Raw genomic sequence first — 23,822 nt, 5'->3', positions numbered from 1 at the left:
GAGAGTGCTGCCACTGAAAGGCGGAGTTTACGCAGCTCCTTCGACAGCAGAGGAAGATGATCGTCTTGCCGGAGAGACAAGACATTCCATGTGCCCACCCGTATGGGCCGCCTCAAATTGGGACCCAAGTGCCCCCGTGCAGTGGGCGACGCCTCAGCACCACACTGGTTCCGATCCCCAACAGACCTGACCCTATTGGCTCTATAACGGTTTCGACTCTTCCGGGGATGGGGCTCCCGAGGGCTTTCCTCCATCCCCTTCATGATGCGAGCAGCCTTCCTATGGGCGGCTGCAGCAGAGCCTACTCCCGCGGAGAGCAAAAAAGGAGTTCTTTTTGTAGTCTCGGAGCTTAGTGAAGTTTTTTTTATGGTGGCTGGAGTGACAATCCTGCCACCAACCCCCATGATTTCCCTGCAAGTTGGAGGACCACTTGCAGGGCTGGATGCAGTTTAACGTCATACCCAGGACAAAAGAAAAAGATAAATTCAAATGACATGAATATACTAGGTCAAACTATGTAGTATAGGAGATCAGAAAAGTAGTACAAAATTAGCACATTGTATATTCTATTCTGCTAAAGGTACTGCACATGTAAACATACGTACATTTATCTAGTGACAGTTAAAAAGTAAAATCCGAAAATTTTATATAAGCAGTATAATGCTGAAAAACAAATGAGTAGCGATTCCTCATTTGCAATGTTATACAGTAGGTTTGTGCATTAGAGACAAATGTGGCATTATTATATTATTTTCCATTTTCTTTGAGATTGAGACTGCATGGTCATTGTGACCTAGCTACAAAAATTACAGCATTAACCGCTGACCATCTATACTTAGCAACATAGCACAGTTCAAAGCATACTTTTCAAAAACCTCATTTCTATCTTCAGCTTTGAAGATAAGCAGCATCCTTTTAAAGAATGTACTTTAAATCTTTTGCCTGACACTTAGGTTCAGCCAATGGTCCCAGGAGAAATGGTGAGCAGAGAAAAATTATAATACTCAAAAGCACTGATTTGTTTTCATTAAAACATTACCAGAATTAAATTTAGCTCAGGATCAGGGTATGCAAATACCTTAACTGCAAATAATGAATGTAAGGCAGGACTAAATCAGGAACTAGTCAGACATCAATGGCAGGTACAGATCCATTGTTGTGGGCTGGTGTCAGTAAGCTGCGTCCACACAATCAGATATGTGTGTGTGTGGGGGTGTAATTGTGAATATAAGGTATTATAGTATACAACTTCTCCCCACCTTCCCTTCTACATCTATAACCTCAGGTAATTAGTTGTAGTAAAAGACAAGTAGGAGTTAAATTACAATTTAAACAATGTATTATTGGTAATATTCATAAAAAATAACAATAGGCAAAGTACATTTGAATAGCAGAGAAACACTTGCCAAACTGGTTTGAGGCACATCCCCCAAATCCTGTTGTAAAACTGAAAGAGACTCAGTCCTGGTGGGGGTGGTGGGGGTTGTAAACATGAATGCTTCTCACTAATGTAACACTAATATTACATTGCTTTGCCTAAGTTACAAATAAAGACATACAAAATATTTATCAACTTACAGTATATGCAAAATCTCACATCACAACAGCTGGGAAAATGATTATTTGCCCACTAACCTGGTAAGTGCCTGACTGCTGTGTCTGTTTATAGGAGAGTGGCAGATCCCACTACAATAAATAACCGTGCTGTTCCTGTTTCAAGCTGAATACAGCTGGTTTTGCTAAAGTACTGAGACTCAGTCTCGTGTTTTGGGGTGTAAGACATGGACTTATAGCGTGGCCACGATCTTTTAGGATTCGCTTCTGTGGCGCTTCACTGCAGCACTGTAAGCCTGCTGTTGCCCTGCCCTGGCAACGGACAAACAATCTTACACAGACGCGGCAATCGCGCTTCGGGACGCACTTCAGTGTGATGTTCCTGTTTTGGAGATCCCAAAAGAATTCAGAAACCTCACAATATGAACAGGCATGCAGGCACTATTGGGCACCCCACCTTTACCCACTCTGCAGACTCAGTATCCAGCCAGGCTGGAGGAGTGCTGGAGTAGCCTGAGGAGAAAAATCTGAGGCAGTAGTGGAGCAGTAGCACGTGGGGCAGGGGCAGAAGATACCCGTTGTTCAAGTTGTCAGATAAAGTGGCTGCATTTAAAGCCAAACTTGATTTATGGGGCTGACAAGTGAACATTGGGATTTTTGATATGTTTCAAACGTTAGCAGAGGTTGTTAAAGATACCAAGCCAGGGCCTTCTTTCTCCCAGCTGGTGTATGATCACCTATCTCAGTTTTCAATAGAGTTTGAGCATTATTCCCAAACACAAAAGACCCCCGAAATGGGAAGGAATGGATCCGTGACCCATTTGTGAATAAGCCAAGTGAATCAACGTTGTCTGTGCTAGAAGAAGATCAACTGTTTGAGGTCGCAAATGCTGGTGGCCTTAAAAGTATTTTTGAGACAACTTCAAATCTCCATACGTTTTGGATTAAAGTCTAGGCGGAATATCCTGAGGTTGCCACAAAAGCATTGAAAAGTCTGCTTCCATTTCCAACATCCTATCTTTGTGAGGCAACGTTTTCTGCAGTGACAGCAACCAAAACAAGATTACGGAGTAGACTGAACATAAGCAACACACTTTGTGTGTCACTGTCTTCCATCGTCCCCAGGTGGGATCGGCTGGTTGCGGGAAAACAAGCTCAGGGCTCCCACTGATTCTGCATTATGGTAAATTGTATAATTTCTATTACGATATTATAACTTAATAATGATAGAAATGTAATGTAAATTGTGTATAAAACTGCCCTACGAACCTGCCCTGAATCCACCATATCACCCCATCCACCCTCCAGTCCCTGGAAAATTTTGCTTGTAGTAAAGCATTCCTTGGTGTCAAAAAGGTTGGGGACCACTGACTTACACAATTTAATGAGAAAATCAGCATGACTGAAAATTCTTCAAAGGGCACCAGGCATATTGGCAAGAGTATAATAACATGAACAGAGATTAGGGTAAGGAGTTCTTGGTCAAAGTTGCATCAAGAATAGGAAGACATCAGAAAAAAAATTTCCAAGATCTTTCATGTGGTAGGAAGCAGTTCATTAAAGTGGCCAAAGTGGACTAATACAATAAACAAATGATGTGGGCTAACACACAAACACTGGACTAATGAATAATATATCCTGTTAATTTTGTTAATTCAAGAACCAGGATGTGGTGAAGCACTAACCAGGCACAGATCCATAGTGCAATGTGACAGCAATATAGACTGGTGATGGTACTCTAAGGGTGTGTGGTGCATTTTCATTATACATTTTGATTCCAAAGATTCAATTACAGCAAATTTTAAACAACCACAAGATATCAAAATTCATGTTAAATTGAATGCCTTCCCATTTACCAGATCACAATCCAACTGAGCAATTGTACCTTTAGATTGAATGAGCTATTTGGACTAGTGATCCACCACCAGCTCATGTTCAACAACTATGGGACACTTCTGAGGTTGATGTGGGTTAGTCCTTCTATTCTGCACCTTATGGAGACAAGACAAATAAATTCAGGCTGTTCTAAGGACTAAATTACTATCAGGTAGCTGATAAAGTTTTAAGAATATTTTTACTCAAATAAGTCACACTTTTTCATTGCATAATAATGTCATTTTCCATGGAATCAGAACCGTGCAGACATGGGTTCCCAAAATCAAATCTACAATCTACCCTTTAAAATTATGAAAAGAATACCTGATAGTGGAATCAAAAATTAAAAAATGAAGTCTTACATCACCACTTTTACTTTATCTGAAACAGTGTGTAGCTGTTACAGCTTAGCATGAAACGTCTGAAATGTATCAATATTCCGGAAGCAGATGAGTAAATTATGAAACACAAGTGTATTTATGTAATCAGTGTCCCTGGAAAAGTAAACCTTGCCTAGTATTTACAAGTTCAGGCCTTCAGCTCTTTTCATGGCTTAAGAACCTCAAGTGGTGCCACTGGCATGGTATTATGCAGAAGCCTAAAGGGTAAAAAATCTTTTACTTCATCATGTGATACACATGCCCTTTGTTACATTTCTTAATGATTAATTTTACTGGACTTCAAGGTATATTCAGTGACTTTGATATTTTGTTGTATCCATCCCCTCATGTAAATCTTTCACTTATCTTTTCACAGAGTTCTTTGGAGTGCTCTTTAGTCATTGTGTAATTCAGTCCATGATACTGGTACACCACAAACTGGACCTCCCTTGTAAGGTGCATTTAAATTACAATTAACTGAAATCCCTTGACTACAGGCAGGTGATCTTGACTGAGCTCATTATGTAACTTCTAAAAATAAAATGACAGCACCAGTGATGATTTAGGTGTGTTACATTAAAGGAAGTGAATACTAACACAATTGTTTTTTGTTTTATATTTGTAATGAATTTACACCACTTTGAAGAGATCTGTTTCGTTTTTACATTTTTCATTTGTTCAGTGTCAAATAATCCAAGTCAAATCCACTGTGATTTAATACATTTAATATTTATTACAGCAAAGAAGTGGAAAATTCTTGAATGGCCAAGTCAGTCACCTGATCTTAACCCAATTGAGCATGCATTTCACTTGTTGAAGACTAAACTTCAAACAGAAAGGCCCACAAACAAACAGCAACTGAAAGCCGCTGCAGTAAAGGCTTGGCAGAGCATTAAAAAGGAGGAAAACCAGCATCTGGTGATGTCCATGAGTTCAAGACTTCAGGCTGTCATTGCCAGCAAAGGGTTTTCAACCAAGTATTAGAAATGAACATTTTATTTCCAGTTATTTAATTTGTCCAATTACTTTTGAGCCCCTGAAATGAAGGGATTGTGTTAAAAAAATGCTTTAGTTGCCTCACATTTTTATGCAATCGTTTTGTTCAACCCACTGAATTAAAGCTGAAAGTCTGCACTTCAACTGCATCTGAGTTGTTTCATTTAAAATTCATTGTGGTAATGTACAGAACCAAAATTAGAAAAAAGTAGTCTTTGTCCAAATATTTATGGACCTAACTGTAGCACGTTTCCTGCTTTAATTTTGGTATTATTATTGAAATTGTTTCAATAATCACAAATTATAAAGATTGTTTCAATATAACCAATGTTCATTTAGCTACCTGAGCCAACATGCATTTAACACACAATACCTTTAACAAAAGTGTAATGAAAAACAAATATTAAGGTGACTTGTATTTCATTTGTGCACTAACAGAAAAGGGGTGAAAAAGAGAATTTGAGTTGATTTTGGCCCCCTATTTTATTCGACAACTGCTGGCTCTTGCCTGCACCACTCAACTGGCATGTCGTGCTACAGAATATGAAATAAGATCAGGTCACTTAATCTGTTGTTCATCAACTACAATAGAGGCAGCAGTATTTGTTTTATCTTATCCACAATTACTTGGAAGTCTATCTATAATCATGCACATCTTATGTGTTAAATTCTATTCTGATAACTTTGGACTACTTTGGCATTACTCTTTGTATTTAAAGAGTTGCTTATTACATTTTATACATAGGTATGCTACCAGCTCTTATGTTTTATATCGCTACCTAACATTTTACTACATGAGGCTTAAATGATGGCAGCTTAAAAAAATGTTCTGTTGTCCATATTTCTTTACTTTGTTCATATTTGCACCTTCCAGCAGCAACACACAGAGTATCAGTTCAGCATTTTTGGTTCATTTAATTTTTTTTTTTTTATTTATTCGTTAGCGTGTATCATGGATAATAGGCCTAATACACAGCATGTAAACTTGGCCACAATGCTACAAACATTTCTGTATAAATGTCGAGAAATCATAGGGAAGGATTGCAAATGACTATTGTCAAGAAAAAAAAACTATTTAGAAGATGTTTTAGTTTACAGATGTTGTTTGATTTTGACAAAATATTTTTAGTAAGCATTTTGGTTTTAGTAACATTTCTAAACAAAACTTCTGTTAAAGACCTTAGCTTTTGACTGCTGTTTTATTTTTTTTTCTGTAAGAAAGGCATTAGCTCATTTCTAAAATACTCCAAATAAATACTGTTTGATTGGACTTACAATCGGTCCAATTTGGTTATAAAAACAAGTTTTCCCATTTTTATTTCAGCAACCAGAGGTGGATGCACATTTCTGGGGCCCTGAAGCTTGAACTGTTATTAGGGACCCTTTGCAAGCAGCAACAATGTCTAGGTAACCACTGTTATCTTATTCAATGGGGTTGTTCCATAACAGATCATCAAAATTTTTTTTAAAAATTAACCACTACATCTCAGATTTTGATTAAAATTGCTGTACTAGAGTAATTACAAACAAAGAAATATGCTTTCATTTTCTTGATCATGGCTAGTGTAAGATAAATAATTGTAATAAAAATGTGAATTTCTGTAATAAATGTTAATAGTGTTTTAAATTATATATATTTATATTAAATATATTTAGAATGAAACAACCTTAACTTGAACATTTTTCAATTTACGGTTAGCCTACATGATACTTTAATAACCTTTTCATTTTTATCCATCCATCCAGTTTCCAACCCGCTGAATCCGAACACAGGGTCACGGGGGTCTGCTGGAGCCAATCCCAGCCAACACAGGGCACAAGGCAGGAACCAATCCTGGGCAGGGTGCCAACCCACCGCAGGACACACACAAACACACCCACACTAGGGACAATTTAGAATCGCCAGTCCACCTAACCTGCATGTCTTTGGACTGTGGAAGGAAACCGGAGCGCCCGGAGGAAACCCACGCAGACACGGGGAGAACATGCAAACTCCACGCAGGGAGGACCCGGGAAGCGAACTCAGGTCTCCTAACTGCGAGGCAGCAGCGCTACCACTGCGCCACCGTGCCACCCTTTTCATTTTTATTTTAACTATTATTTTATACTAAATTACACCATATTATTATTATTATTATTATTATTTAAAACAAAAAAAAAATTCTTATACAGCAGACACCCTATCTTTTTAGGTAATGTGGGCTGGACTCTTCTGTGGCACTCTCCAACATTTGGGGACCTGAAGGATAGACTTCATTAGTTTCATAGTAGATCCACCCTACCCTGATCCTTTTCACACACGGAAGAGAAATTGTCATGTATTTTGTTTTATGTTTCAGGAAACAAAACTGACCAGGATTCAAACATTCAAAATTTCAATAAGAGACATAGGTGAAGGAATCTTTGGTTGGGATGCTGGGAGAGGTTATGAAGTAAGAACATTTGTTCCAGTGGACAACACTTATACAACCCACTGATTGGAGACTGAGACGTACTGATGTGCCGATGTCATCTTTGCAACAAAGGAGAAGTAGCTGATAGTTTTGTGTTCTGGGGTGTATTAATTAAAAAATACATTTTGCTAATAAAAACTTTGTGTTGTGGTTGCCACTAAGGAGCCGTGTGGGAATTTTTAAAGTTTTTTTTTTCCCCTTTAGAATGGTTGTTGCTTTTTTCCACGTGCTTACTTGTTACTTGTACTTGTTATTTGTATTCAACCTAGCATTGGTGTGGCAGGGCAATAAGCAGCAGCACCTGATATGGGCATCTCTGTAAGTAAGTAACAAGGCAGCGGCTGACTTCAAAGCAGTAAAGAGAAGGGCTCAGAGGTACATAGGCAGGTGGCTAGTAATAAATCGCTGATCAGGAACAAATGGTTGTAGGAGCAGTAAGTGAGTTTTTCTAGATTGAACAGTTTTTAGTGTCAAGAAAGTAGAGCAGTTAAGAGAGCAAGAGAGCACAAACATTGCCAGTGGAGAGCTTTTAAGTAAGGAATAAGAGGAGTTCAAAGTTAGGAGAAGAGACAGAGAAAAGTACAATAAAGTTAAACTCATAGAAAGAAGAAACAGTAGGCTGTTGAGAGGGAGAATATTACAGGTGCTTAAGGGGCCAGAAGGTCTAAAGTAACTGTAATAGTTCTTTAATCTAATTTCTTTAGCTTAATTTTTTTTAGCTTTACCATTTAAGTAAATCATTTAATTTTAATAAAATAAAAAAATGAAGGCAGTTTTAGTAATCCTAACTCAAATTTTAATATTGAGGTTAGTGCAATGCAAGTCCTGTTGGATGTTGGACTTTCTAGAGAATGTTTTGGAGGAGCCGGTCTATTATCTGAGCTACACCTGCTGGAGATGCCAGCTGATCCATCACTTTGAGCTCAGGGTCGCTGAACTGAAGGAGGAGTTGGCTAGCCTGTGATGTAGTGGAGAATTGGTGGACCTGGTACAGTTGTCCTTTAGAGAGATAATGTGCACCCATAAGTTGGTATGGGAGTAGATTTCAGACCAGACAGAAAGAAATAGGTGGGTCACGGTCACAAGGAGCAAGATGAAGGGTGCACACTGTCCCGGGGAATAAACCCCAGAATTGGAAGTGTCAAACCGTGTGCAGGTCCTTGAGAAAGTAGACGGTGTCCCTGAAGATTCTGAGGTGGTAGACAGGCATGATGAGCCCTAATGGGCCACCTCAAAAACTGTTCCTAGAAAGAGAGATAAGCCTCACCTTAGTGAGGACATGTAGCTTCATCTGAAAAGCATATGGGAAAGTGGCCTTATTTTAGGAGTTATAGACCACCCAAAACAGACTTTGCAATGCAAACATTTTTGGTAATATAAAAAGGCAAGTTTACAGGGGGATAGTATAGTCATGGGGGCTTTAACTACCTGAATAGTAACTGGAATAATGGAAGGAATTATTAAGGATAAGATTGAGCAACACATGGCAAGAACAGGAGTTTTATGGAACAGCCAGCATGGGGAAGTCAGAAGAGGGAAGTCATGCTTTACCAACATGCTGGAATTCTATGAGAAAGCAAAAAAGGATATGATCAAAGTGAAGCATATATTATTCATCTTGACTTTCAGAAAGCATTTGATAAGGTGCTACATGAGAGGCTGGGTATCAAACAAAAAGAAGTGGGAATTCAGGGTGTTGTTTGTAAAAGGGTGCAAAACTGCCCCAGACACAGGAAGCAGAGGGTTATGGTTCAAGGAACCCTATCAGAATTGCTTGATGTTGAGAGTCATGTCGCTTAGCGGTCAGTGCTAGGGCAGCTGCTATTTTTAATATATATAAATGATTTGGATAGTAATATATGTAACAAGCTGGTTAAGTTTGCAAATAATACCAAGCTAGTTGGATTGGCAGATAATCTGGAATCCATTGAATCATTACAGAGGGACTTGGACAGTCACAGCATACAGGCTTGGGCAGATTTGTGGCAGATGAAATCTATTGTAAGTAAATATAAGGTATTGCATGTAGAATGGAAAAAATGAAGTTTGAGTACACAATGGAAATCTGAAAATCAAAATTTCACCTTATGAGAAGGATTTAGGAGTCATAGTAGATGCACTTGCTACTTTTAGAGATTGGGCAACTGAGATGTTGTATGAGAGACAAGCCTTATAACAGCAACTGAAAACTCAGGGGCACATTACAAATGGGAAAATTTATAGGGCGTTCTTTACTGGTATCTGTATAGTAAATGAATAGTTGTCCCTGACCTCAAAAGTCTCTGTGAGAATTGTGGAAAAGGCTTACCTGACTGGAGAAAAAGATAAGGGCTGAGAGGGAGAGATTGAGAGACAGAGAATGGAAGATTTAAGATAAACACCACATGTCCTTGTTTTTCTATTTACTATGCACTTTTGTATTCCTTCTTGTTTTTCACTCCCTCTATGCTTAATTTGATTATACAATTTTAAAATTTTGTTTTCTTGGTGTTATTCTAAGGTGTCAGAGGTTCCATTACTGTGGAAGTGTAATGTAGTGGAGTTAGCCCCATCTTTCTGATCTATAAAGGCTTTTTTCACTTTACTCTAAATGTGTTCCTGAATAATAAGATGTGTGATTAGGTTGATTTGTGACTCTGAATTAGCATTGGTACGAGTAAGTGTGCCACGTAATGAACTAAAGCCCCACCCATGGCACAATTCTATTCTGTGCCTCTCTATGGTCCTTCATTCAATAAGAAAAAAAAAGAATATAAACAACTGCGATGTATGCTAATAGTATAAATCACATTGGGTAAATGAACAAAAATTAATAATGATAATGAATTCACAAACTGTGCTGTAGACTGACACCAGTATTACAATGTCATGAAGACATCATCATCTATATTCCGCATAACTCCCAAAACTGTATGCATAAGATATAATTTAAGATATATTCTGTAGATATGAAAGATTCAAAATAGGTTAGATAGATAGATAGATAGATAGATAGATAGATAGATAGATAGATAGATACTTACAAAATCGCTCTTCACAAGTTACCAATTCTATTATTTGAGAGTTTAGAAAATGGATGGATGTAGAGAATGAAGTAAATTCTGCTATCCACGTTACACCAACTCTTTTTAACGGGAGTAGAAATCCGATTGTGGATGAGCAAAGAAAACACATCTTAACCGTTAGCTCATGACAGAGTGATTCTAAGCATTCAGAGACCAGCCGCTTCACATTCTGCCAGGTACAGGAGCCAGATGGGGCTCGTTGTGGAATAATTCGTGCCAGACACAAAAAGGGGGCTGCAAGCTTGATTATCGCACTTGTTCCAATCAATTCATTAAGCCCACTTCTGCTCTCTTTAACTGTACGTAGTGCATGAAACTCCAGTTTTTAAAGTGCAGCAGGAGACGGCGCTCCTTAGCCCCGCCCCTTCGCCTAATATATAAACAGCGCGCACGAGACAACTGACAGCGGCGCGTGGCATCGGTCTGGCAGGCTAAGGCAGAGAGCGAATAACTGCAGGAGGCAATGGACTCACAAGCTTTTAATTCTCCCATTTGGATCTACCTGACTATGGGGTTACTCATTACAGGAGGGTCACTAATGCGGCAGCGGGCATGGTCTACTTCATTGGCGTTCTTGGTACTGCTGCTCGTTTTGCTGGAGCGCCTGTGTTCCTTCTGGCTACCTACGCCTGTTGGAGTCGCGATCTTCGGCGCTGTCTTCTGGTTCGTGATTAGGACGGGTTCACAAGACAAACTTCTCCCTAGTGAAGGAAAAGCGGTTTTCATTACAGGTAAGAACTGACAGACTGGAGAGTAGCTCCAAAAAGCACCGAGTCGCCCGTATTGTGTGTCTTCAAGTGTGTGCCTCTATCGAGCGCATTCACATTTACTTATGCATGTGCAGTCATTATCACCAGCATATTGATTATTGATGCATACTTGCAAAGCTATGCCCAAGTTCAACTTCAAACATTCTTTCTCGTGCGCCGTGAATAAAGAGTGAACGTCCTCGATGTACATTCGCCCACACATTCACCTTTGCGTGGATTCAGTCATTTACATGTTGATCTCACTACTGCGTACGTGAGCTAGCAACCTGGTAAATACACTTTAATTTAATTCAATCAGATGCAAAACGAAAGAGATTCATGCTAGTCACGGTGTAAATGGTGAAAGATTTACAGTGATTTACAATCACTGCATTGCTGTTGTGGTTTTACGTGGTTACTAATTTACTTCTGCATTTATAATGTGTCACATTTCACAAGTGCCATCAAACTCTTGAATGCCTACTTCACTTAACATCTGTATGAACACGGGTGAACATGTGTTGTAACTCAAGTTCGGTTCACTTTTTATGACCACTGAGACTGTACCCACAGGTGACTGACCCCAAGTCCCCACACTCAGCCCCATGACTGAGAAGACTTAAGAAAAGATCTTAAAACTTAACTTAAATAACATAAATAATATTGATATAATTTGCATGAATGTAAAACACTTTTAAAGTTTATTTTATGCAGGTGTAAAGAGAATAACAGCTTAAGTATAATAACTCGAACCTATTACAGCAAGCAAACATTTCTATTCAGTCAACATGATGGATACATAGTTACTTTGAAAAGAATGCTAAGGAAGGCTTTGGTCTTTATAGGTATATTTTGGTGACATCTTTTACTGCCCTGTGACTGGAATGCGTTAAGCTGTGTCTCAGGTACATTAGAGGTTCACATTTAAATGGAAGTTCATGGTAGCTGATTAAGTTTTTATGGGTTTGTGGGTGTGGCTGGAAGAATGTGGTATTTCCTTGTCTTTAATAACCGCCCTGAGTGTGATTATCCCTCTTCAGGTTCCAAGTGATTTTCTGAAATATGTCCTTGAAAAGCATGACCTTGTATTTTGTCTCAGGCAGAGGATAGTTGACCCTTAGGCATATAAAGGTTTCTAAATGTTTCCCTGGTGGCATTCCCTCTCTGAAATATGTTGATTGAACCAAGATGATCTATTTAGTCTTGTATATATCACTAGAAAATAATGATCATGTAAGCTCATTAAAATTTCATAAAAAATTTAGCATATTATGTTTGTGCATTTATTTATTGGGGATTATGAGGGTGTTTGTTTTTGTTGTGTTGGAACAGACAATGCTTACCATACAGCCTGGTAAAGTTAATGTTTCTTTTTATGGCAGCCGGTCAGGAGAATTTCTAATGCAGAAAAGATTTACTTTTTTTTGTACCATTCTCAAATACATCAAATAGCAGTGTGATGTTTATTGTCTGAGTAGTCTATTGAATGGTAACCTGTTTAATAAACTCATATCAATTTAAAACAAACATTAATATGTTTTATGGAAATGCATTTTATACGTAACAGCTTCCTCTCAATTTGTCAGTTTGAAACTGTGGAGGCAAACATTATTTGTCCTTATAAGCAACAGACATAATATAGTTTAATCTTTTTATGAGACGTTATTACTTTGATAGTGCACAAGTAGTCATTGGAATACTAAATGATTGATGTAATTACATTTTACTTTAACCTGAAACATAAAAAAGTACAAAAGTTAAAAAAAAAGTGCAGTACATTATTCTTTTTCTCAGATACAGGGGGTAAAACAAAAAAAAAGCCTCTCAGCCTGAAACTTTGGGTTGGGTTTATTATAGAACCTAGAATAACAATATATAACATGAAAATTAATTTGTCCAAAACTGTATTTATTATATAAATAATGTAAACAACAATTTGAAGTGCTGAGCACATATGAAAAAAAAACCCCATCCAATTAGCATATTTCAGGTGCTTATTTTTACTATGACAAATAAATATTTTGTGTTATAGCTGACATTAAAATAAAAGCTGCAACATTTTCATTTTAAATAAATTTAAAGTTGTTCCTGTATTCTTCACAACTCTGAAAATAAAAAATGACAGAACTTCAACAAAAATGAAGAAGAGAATTTCAACACAGGTTGCTGACAGTGGAGGATAACCAAATTTAATAATGAAAGTAACTTCAAAATAAATTAATATTTAAATGCTTAAACAAGTGAAGTATGCAGTATGTTATTTCTCAGTTGTTTTTAGATTATATGTGTGTTCCCACTACATAGGAATCACACTCCTCAGCCTCCCAGGTAAGGCATATGTAAGGGGGCTGGAGGGAAGAATCTGTATGATGTTTGAGTCAAAGATACAGGAGGAACAATGTGGATTCCATCCTGGCCATAGAATAGTAGACCAGTTCTTTTCCCTGGCACAATTCCTGAAGGGCATAACCCAGTCCACATGTATTTTGTAGATTTGGAAAAAGCATATGACCTTGTTCCTCAGGATATGTTGTGAGAGGTACTGCAGGAATATTGGCTAACAGGGCTGCTCTTTTGTGCTATTCATTCCCAATATGAATACAGTGAGAGCTGTGTCTGAAAACTTGGTGCTAAGACAGATTAGTTCACTTTCCACTGAAGCACCTGTTATGAAGATCAACACCTCCAAGTCTAAGGTCATGGTTTTATCTTGGATTGCTCTCTCTAGGTGAGGGGTGAACTACTGCCCTTAGTGGAGGAGTTCAAGTATCTTGAGATCTTGTTCACGAGTGACAGGAAAAGGTAATGTGAGGTTGATAAACACATTGGAGTATTGGCATCTGTTTTGTGGGTGCTGTACAGGTCTATGATGGTGAAGTGAGAGCTGAGTTCAAAAACAAAACTCTTGGTTTACCATCTGATCTACATTCCTGTCCTCACTTATGGTTAGGAGCCGTAGAAAATGACTGAAAGAATGAGACAGTGAGTACAAGTGGCAGAAAGGAGGTTTCTTCGCAGGGTGGCTGGACTGAGAAACTTGGTGATTCGGGAGTGCCTCAGTGTAGAGTTGCTGCTCCTCTGGATCAAGAAGAATCAGTTGAGGTAGTTTGTGCATGTCGAAAGAATGCACCGGTGGATCCCCCAAGAGCTGCTCCAGGCATGTACCACTGGGTGGAGACCATGTGGGAGACCCAGGACATGCTAAAGTGATTATATATCTTGGCTGGCTTGGGACCACCTGTGAATTACCCAAGAAGAGCTGGAATCTGTAGCAATGGAAGTCTGGGCTGACCTGCTTGGCCTACTGCCACCATGACCCTCGTCAGGGAAAGCAGATGGGAAGACAGGATGAGATGAGACACAAGTCAGTGAGGGGCTGAGTTATTGTGAATGATAAGTCATGCTCCACAATAAATGTGTCAATACATGTTTTTTGTTTGCATGCAAGATCTGGTATAGACAGAGCAGGAACACTAATGAAAGTTTGTACAAGAACGCATGTGTATTTGATTCATGTCATGAAGTAATAGTACCTCCGTCTTACTCATGTTGTGAAAAAACATAGTGCACAAACAAGTAATAGGTTCAATTAATTTGTGACACCAAGTACCAAAGCATTGTCCGTCAATCCTTGTTTTTTCTGACTAAGCCTACCACCATTTATTTTTAACATCTCTTTATCACACTTGTATCCTTCCCAGGATTAACTAACTTTGATACCAATTTGAATGAAGAAGTTTGAATCATTCTCTCAGTATGCTCCCAACAGAAAACACCTTGCTGATGACAGGTTAACATCTAACCTCCTTGCACACCATTTTAAATGTTCCTTTTCATACAATTCAGAACTAACATATTGAATATTAATACTAATTCCTGTTAGCCAGCAACAGATTGTGTTTATTCCACCTCTCTACTTTTAAACTACTTCCAAAAAGCAATTTTCATGATGTAAAAACAACATTTCTATAGCACATTTTCATACAAAAGATGTATCTCTAGGTGCTTTACGAGATGTCAAAGAAGCAGTTATGTACAAAGAAAAATAAATTATAATTAAATAAGAATAATAATGAATAAATAGTATACAAAAAGAAAATAATGCATACTTACAAAAAGGGAGGTACAGTATGTAACTAAAAGAAGTAGCAACAAAAGCATCAAAACACGACAAAGGCTATTTATATTTTGGGGAGTATTCCTTCATAATTACCAAGATAAATTTGGTAACTGTCTTATGCCAGTATGCTAACAGTTTCAGCTAACTAGTTTTTCACATTTAATATTAGCTCACTCTTTTTCAACTGATATCAATATGTTGGGATATTGAATAAAGGAGGTACATTATATGTCATATTATAATTTGACCCTATTTTATCTGAATGATATTCTAGCAACCATTTATTTTCACATTGTTTCTAAAGCTTTTTCATATTTGTTGTATATGTAATTCAGTGTCAAATATAGTCAGTAGCAAAAGTTTCATGAGAGCTAGATGCAACAGATCAGTGAGGAAGAATTAGAAGCTACATACGCTTCAGATTACTAATTAAAAAAAATTGCTTTAACTGTCAACTTGTGAAGTGAAAATTTTACGCCATTGTATTGGCACTGACAAGTTTCATCGGACAGGGGATGAGTCACCAGCATATAAGCAGCTTCAGAGCCAGTTACAGGAGAGCCTGTAAAAATGGCAAGCAGCCAAAGTCATAAATAAATTCTATCTAGTGAGGCAACAGTGATCAGTCCTTTTAAGGAGAGTGAGCTACCCCAAAGAGCAATGTAAAAAGGGAGAGTCCATTGACACTTTGTGTTGACAAACACTGTACTGCTGCAGCGCTACACAATTTTGGTTAATGAAATATAGACATTCGCCTCTTCAAAAGCTAATTCCTGACACAAAAGTTGTTTCAGCTAAAAAGTCTTAGTTCAGTATCATTATTAAGGCAGCATTGAGACCCTATGTAATCATAAGAGGAACACTACAGAAACTTTTGTGATGCTGCTATTGTTTTAAATAACAGGAAGAGTGTTCAGCCCTTGACTAAGCCTCTCAGAATTAAAAACACATTAGTGTGAAAAGGGCTTATTACAAGAACACTATCTTATGTTTTGCTAAAAAGAATCCACACTATTACGAAATCCAGAATGTTGTTGTAAAACTCTAAGCACTCCAATTATATATAAACACAACATCAGCATATTTTATGGATTACTTATGTATACCATGCATAAAACAGATAAAGATATCCATACCTAAAAAGCTTTAGAACCCCTTACTATCTAAAACAAGCTGACAGAAAAAGTTCTATATCTTAACTCATATACACTTCTGTTGTTCTTCATATGTTACTTATTTAAGAGAGAGTAGAATCATGTTTTGATAAGTAAAATCAGATACAAGTAAATGCCATTATGCTAAGCCATATGAATGAGTTATTTTCAGCATTCCCTTCACCTTAAGAATATAGTGTGTTGTACATGATAATGATGACACTGTGCTTCACAGCTGAAAGTTCATACTGAATTACTGGCCACTGTATTATGGCGTCAAAGATGTGTGAAATTACTCTTTTCCTTATGAAAAGTCAAAATGCACCTTGAGTCATCTATGATGGGTTATTTATGTTCAAATGTGCAAGAAATGGCACATTTTGCAAAGTTATTAGGTGTCAAAGAAAACATATTGTTGTTTTTCAAAAAACATATATTTTGCATTAACTTTAATTTCGAAATTCTGTCTATGATTTGCATCAAGTACTTGTAGCAAAAAGTCCACTGAAGATGTAAAAAACAAGAATGAAAAGGAAAGTGAAAAAGTTATATTTAGCAGCATGGATCAAGTGAGAAGTCAAGCAAAATAACACCTTTTATTGGCCAACTGAAAAGATTACAGTATGCAACCTTTCCAGGCAACTCAGGCCCCTTCTTCAGGCAAGATGTAATCATCTCATTATATCTTATAACATTTTTCTTATCTGGCTTGGATGAAGAGTAGTTTCAGCATTTCATACTACATACAGTTTTGCAGATACTTTTCAAATAGGTCAACTTAGTAATCATTTAACTGTCCAAGAAATAACTGAGCCAGCTACAATCTTTAATTTGTCATTGTCTATGTTTCTTATAATCAGTTCACTTGCATGAATATCAGTGTGACCATCATGATATTTTATACATATTTAACATAACTGTTTTCTGGCTTTTTTCATACACAGACCTGGCAAATCTTTGCAAATTACCAGGTCATGTTTCCCGGATACTTGACTTGGCTTTGTTCACATAGGCTTAATTCATCGGATAGCTGGTATCACTGAATGGGCTACTGTGAGCAGAAGCTGGTGTATGACTGCTGTGAAAGAAGTTTTAGAAAATGTTCCAGAAAACAACAGGTGAGGAAAATGAGATATGCTGAGACTCTGGGAGTGAGATGAGTTCAAGGCTTAGAAAAACATGAAATAGTGAAATTGCCTGAGGAGGATCACCAAAACAGAGGATAAACTAAGCAAGTCTGAGAAAGTCTCATATATCTAGAATGGTAGCAATAGTGAAAGACCAAGAACAATGAGTGATTAAACTGTAGGGCCAGACACAATTCTCATAACAAGAATACACATCTTGGGACACCTCACTAAAATCTTGGTTATACATAGCAGAAAAATCTGTGTCTGAAAAAGCGACACCCACATGGAATTATTTCTAAGATCCCAGTCCAAATTTACTCCAACTGATGCACTGTAAACATTCATTGTACAACTAAAAACACAGTTAAGATAACATTAACAGTACATTTTCAGAATGGATGTCTTATGATTAGACTATGATTAGACAATTAGTATTGTGATGCATATCTATATAATCTATAGCATGTTTGGCATTTATAATTAGATGATAATTTTAAGCAACAGAGAACACGTATGTAATGTTCTCAGCACACACAAAAAATACTTACACTCACCAGCTACTTTATTAGGTACATCTTGCAAGTACTGGGTTGGATATCCTTTTGCCTTCAGAACTGCTGTAATTCTTCATGGTATAAATTCAACAAGGTTCTGGAAACATTCCTCTGTGATTTTGGTCCATATTGACATGGTAGCATCATGTAGTGGCTGCAGATTTGTTGGCTGCACATCCATGATGCAAATCTCCCATTCCATCACATCCTAAAGGTGTTCTGTTGGATTGAGATCTGGAGACTGTGGAAGCCATTTGAGTATAGTGAACTCATTGCAATGTTCAAGAAACCACTTTGAGATGATCTGAGCTTTGTGTCATGGCGAGTTATCCTGGCTGGAAGTAGCCATCACAAGACGGGAACACTGCGGTCATAAAGGGATGGACGTGGTCAGTAACAATGCTGAGGTAGGCTGTGGCATTTAAATGATGCTCCCCTGGTAATAAAGGGCCCAAACTGTGCCAGTAAAATATCCCCCACACCATTATACCAGCCTGAACTGTTGATATACTTTCATATTGTTGATGCAAAATTCTGATTCTACCATCCAAATGTCACAGTAGAAATTGGAACTCATCAGACCAGGCAACATTTTTCCAATCTTCTGTTGTCCAAATTTGGTGAGTCCATGTGAATTGTAGCCTCTGTTGCCTTCTCTTAACTGACAGGAGTGGCACCCAGTGTGGTCTCCTGCTGCTGTAGCCCAGCTGTTCAAGGTCTGAGATGCTCTTCTGCATACCTCGTTTGTAACGAGTGGTTAATTTGAGTTACTGTTGCCTTCTATCAGCTCGAAAAATTCTGTCCATTCTCCTCTGACCTCTGGCATCAGCCAGGAGTTTTCACTGTCTCTCACTGGATATTTTCCCTTTTTTCTGACCATTTTCTGTAAACTCTAGAGATGGTTTTGCAGGAAAATCCCAGCAGATCAGCAGTTTCTGAAATACTCATACCAGGCAGTCTGGCACAAACAACCAGGCCACGTTCAAAGTCACTTAAACCACCTTTCTTCCCAATTCTGATGCTCAGTTTAAACTTCAGCAGATCATCTTGACATTTCCTATATGCCGATATGAATTGAGTTGCTGATTTACTAATTGGGCGGCACGGTGGCACAGTGGGTAGCGCTGCTGCCTCGCAGTTGGGAGACCTGGGGACCTGGGTTCGATTCCCGGGTCCTCCCTGCGTGGAGTTTGCATGTTCTCCCCGTGTCTGCGTGGTTTCCTCCGGGCGCTCCGGTTTCCTCCCACAGTCCAAAGACATGCAGGTTAGGTGGATTGGCGATTCTAAATTGGCCCTAGTGTGTGCTTGGTGTGTGGGTGTGTTTGTGTGTGTCCTGCGGTGGGTTGGCACCCTGCCCGGGATTGGTTCCCTGCCTTGTGCCCTGTGTTGGCTGGGATTGGCTCCAGCAGACCCCCGTGACCCTGTTTGGATTCGGCGGGTTGGAAAATGGATGGATGGATGGATTTACTGATTAGATATTTGTATTAACAAGCAGTGCCTAATAAAGTGGCCATTGAGTAATATAATAATTCCAAGTACTGAACAGTCTACTTGGTACATCTACAACCCCTGTTAAACCTCTGGTCTTTCTTGACTTTTTCTCCCAAATCATTTTTCATGTCCTCACCAAACTTCTTCTAAGTTTCACAAATCAGTTTTACCAAAGTTGCACCAGCTACCATCTAGGTCCTCTTACTGAGATGGCAAACTTTCTATGGCTGCTGCCATTTTAAGAACCAGTTGTCTTTTGCCCATAACATTTTGCAGAACTCTAAACTGAACAGCTCTTAAAAAAATGGTCGATTCAGAATCCAAGTCCCCACCCTTACCCAGTATATTTGAAGAATTGAACTCTGCCCAAAGAAGGATATCAATTAGGCATTGCCAAGGCAGCCTCAAAAATTATTTAACTGTTGTGGGTTAATCCAGCCAACTTCTCGACCATGTGACCTAACTTGTCACCAGGTAAGGTATACTACAATAGGCAAAAATGTACCACCAGCCAAGAAGTCTTGTTCCAATACTTTGTGCAGATTTGAGTCCAGATAAATCTAATGTATTCTTGTTAAATATAACCACTAGCTTTTTCAATTCCGGTGAAGTGATGCTCTGTTTTCTATCTAGAACATTCCTGCACTGCATCACCACCCAAATGTCATTTTGTCCTAAACAACAGCGAACTTTGCACCTCCACAATCATACTACATTTTTCCAGTTCATCAGATAAATCCTAAGGGTTTAATGAAATGCTCTTGTTTTAGTTTGTTTCCTGTAAAAGATGCATTTACTATTTTTACTTTGAATGTCAACAAAATATGTAAATTGGTCAGAGGTGCCTGATGTTTTGCAGAAACTGTACCTGCAACAGGAGAGGATTTGTCAAGGTAAAAAGGATATGCAAATGTGACCAAGTGCAAGCCAGTGGCAAGCAGATTCACAACAGCATTTTATTGCAGCTATTTAGTAAAACTGAAGGAAAGCTCAAGAAAGGGAAGGAGCATTATACACACATTCATAAAATAATTAAGCATTTAAAAGTTACAGTTCTCCTTGGAATGGTAAATGCCTCTTCTAATATTAAGAAGTGGGCATTAACTGGAGCAGCCCTCAAAAGAGCAGTCCTGACTGAATGTCTAGTTGGAAGCTCATTTGAAAATTCAGTATTTGTATTATTAATTTCAATAATGAGTAAATTAGAGAAATATATTAGGCCAGTTTTAAAAAGACATAATGAAAATAATAACAGTCGACTGAATATTACTAGTCGTGCAGTAGTGCAGACTATATTTTTTATTGTACAGTGAAACATTAAGTGTGCGTATATTGTAAAAGATAGCCCGGCCACAGACAGACACGACTCCAGATGTCCAAAACACACATATGTTTTATTCACACTATGTACAATATTTACAGTGGTTGCTCAGTCCTTGCTCCTTTTGGCCATCTCCACTCTTCTCTCACAAGCTCCATCCTCTTCCACCTGACTCCGGCTCCCCGATTGGAGTGAGGCGGCCCCTTTTCTCTTGCCCTGTATGTGCTCCAAATGTACAATGACGACCTTCCGGTAGCACTACCCAGTGTGGCGGAAGTGCTGCACTTGCACCTGGAAGCACTCCAGGCGTACACCATCCCTGGTCCGTCAGCACTTCCTGGTGTACCGGAAGCGCTGTCCTCCAGGGTTCAAGGACCATCCAGGCACCCAGAGAAGAATAGTGCCACTCTCCCGGTCCTTCCTTCCTCCAGGTGTCCCGACGGGGCAGGGTTCCTGGCCATCTATCACAATATGTTACTATTAACACTTACATTTTACTTAACATTGGCATTTGTTGAACATTTGGCACAGCACACAAGTTCTTTCCTCAAAGGTGAAGTGCCTTTATTCTATCAGAAATAATAATTTAAATGGTTGATCCAGTGTTGAAGCCATATACAGCAACCTTTTTTTCATCTACATATCTATTTTTAAGTCCTCAAAAGGATCAGATTTAATCTCTTGCTAATAGATAGATAGATAGCTACTTTATTAATCCCCACTGGGAAATTCACATACTCCAGCAGCAGCATACTGATAAAAAAACAATATTAAATTAAAGAGTGATAAAAATGCAGGTATAACAGACAGTAACTTTGTATAATGTTAATGTTTACTCCCCCGGGTGGAATTGAAGAGTAATGATGACCACCTCCGTTAATGTGAATGCTCTGAATGAGAGGAGAATGTAAAGGTGCCACAGTTAACAGTTTGGAAATGTCTCCAGCTTATTCAATGTCAGTGACACACAGTTCAGCATAGCTGCCCACATACTGTTGAATAGAAGAGTCAAACTCAGTCTTTGAGGGCTACAGTGGCTGCATTATTTCATTCCAGCCACTTTCTTAATGCGTAGCCAATTCCTGCCTATAACTTAATCAGATTATTTTGTTTAATTTTAATTGACTTGCTTTTTAAAATTAATAACCCTTCATGTTTTTTCCTTAACCAGGAGGCAAACAAAGAAATACTAAATGAGCCAAAAGATGACCAGTTTTATATAGGTTTGTCAAAGTCAGTTGCCGGAAGGCCACCATTTTTACTCCAACCAATATCTTAAGTAGACCATTCTTTCTTTTAATTAAACCTGTTGAGTAATTCAGTTGCTTGCTACTGCTCTCTTTCAGCTACACTGCACATTTCCTGAAGAAAACTCCTGAAAACGGCTGGAAATTTTACATAATGTGGTATGGCCTTAAATGAGTTTGTCACCTGTGCTGTAGTAGGTTGTTATTTGAGGTATCACTAAGTCATGTCAAAAGTGCTTTTCCACCTTGTTAGAACACTAATCTGGGCACAGCTTAAGTTAAAAATGAAATGCATAGCCACAACCTAACAGCAAAATGCATGATGAACACAAAATTAAAATACAACACTTAGAAATATACTGTACAAATGAATTTGTATTACTTTTTAAATAAATTAGGCCTATATGAATAATTAATGGACTATCTGGAAATGGAAATGATAAAAACAAAATTCTTGCCCATACAGATTCTGTCTGCCCTTAGCCAGTTGGTAATCAGTCTCTCTCTGGGCATCTTAACAATTCACAATGGACCAAGGCAAATGTCAAAGAGTCAGGCAAAATATGAGAAGATAGGTCCGTCATTGGTAATGGAACATCCACTCTAAAATCCTGTCATTATGCCAGGAAATGTAACTTTATTCAAACTTCTGTGACTTCAAGTGCCATATGAAAACACCAAAAAGAGAAATGGAATGGGAGCAAAAAAAAAGCAATATAGGCATCCCTAACAGCAGCTCTAACAAGACTTTGATAGAAATTAATGCTGAGACCAATTGAGGATTCCCCTCCCTTTCATGATTCTCAACCTACAACACTTATTATTAAAAAGATATTATCACTGGTCTTTATTTTCCTCATTTCAACAGTATCTGGGAATTATCTTATTACTAGTAATGGCGCACTACATGATAACGTGCAGTGAATACACTTCACCTGAGCATTGATAGTTTTCATACTCTTTCTCTATATGTTTAGCATTCATTTGGTCAGAGGTTGATCCGTTTTCTGCTTCCTGAGCAGCTCTTCTTTTGTCCACCCTAGCAGCCCACTTCTTCTCTTCTTTCGTCGGCATCTTTTCGCGTTAAGCATTCGCTTAATCGTTCACTGATTAAGTCAGTGTTTGTGTTGCAATTACTTAGTACATTTTCTTTAATTTTTCACTTAAGCTGCCACTTACGTCTTCAATCTGCCTCAAAACTGATATAAAATATGAAGATTTAGGGGAAGTGACGGTGAAGGTGGTACGGATGAGAACGGCGCCTGTATGCATGTGCCACACAGCTGCCCTGCTGGCCGCTGCCGAGAGTTGATTCTATAATAAAATAGGAATAACCTTGGAGGTCAATCATTACCCTGAAAGTGGATATTAGACGTCACGTAGTATATGTGTACCAAATTTCAGGTCAATAGGTCAAACGGTTTGCGAGCTACAGGTGATTTAAAATCCTGGACAGACAAACGAACCACCACGATAGCGTATTATATATAAAGATATTTCATTTCAAAAATACTTTGCCATTGGTTATTGAACATGTTATTTCTTCAGTGACTAGGCAATAAGACGGATCCTCCTTGTTTCAGCAGCAGTAAACTGTGTCCCCTTAAGTATACATAACAACACAGCCTGTTTTACTGTTCATTATATTGACAGAAGTGATTATTATGCTAGACTTTATATTAAACATTATTTTTGTTTTGCATTTTATTATTTTTGGATAGACTGAAGTTTCT

The 23,822-nt window shown here is 38.3% G+C and overlaps 1 protein-coding gene across 1 annotated transcript in view; it reads left to right on the top strand.

The window, feature by feature from the left end:
• Positions 1 to 10,714: 10,714 nt before the first annotated feature.
• hsd11b2 (hydroxysteroid (11-beta) dehydrogenase 2) overlaps positions 10,715 to 23,822 on the top strand; it is a 133,302-nt gene continuing 120,194 nt past the window's right edge. Inside the window, exon 1 of the mRNA XM_028809343.2 lies at positions 10,715 to 11,054. Coding sequence (XP_028665176.1) covers positions 10,787 to 11,054 — 268 coding nt within the window. The 5' untranslated portion in view covers positions 10,715 to 10,786. The remainder of the gene's footprint in view (positions 11,055 to 23,822) is intronic.

This window comes from Erpetoichthys calabaricus, chromosome 9 (genome assembly GCF_900747795.2).
Source record: "Erpetoichthys calabaricus chromosome 9, fErpCal1.3, whole genome shotgun sequence".
NCBI lineage: Eukaryota > Metazoa > Chordata > Cladistia > Polypteriformes > Polypteridae > Erpetoichthys > Erpetoichthys calabaricus.
The sequence above is the reverse complement of the archived record's forward strand: the minus strand, read 5'-3'. Positions and strand labels throughout refer to the sequence as shown.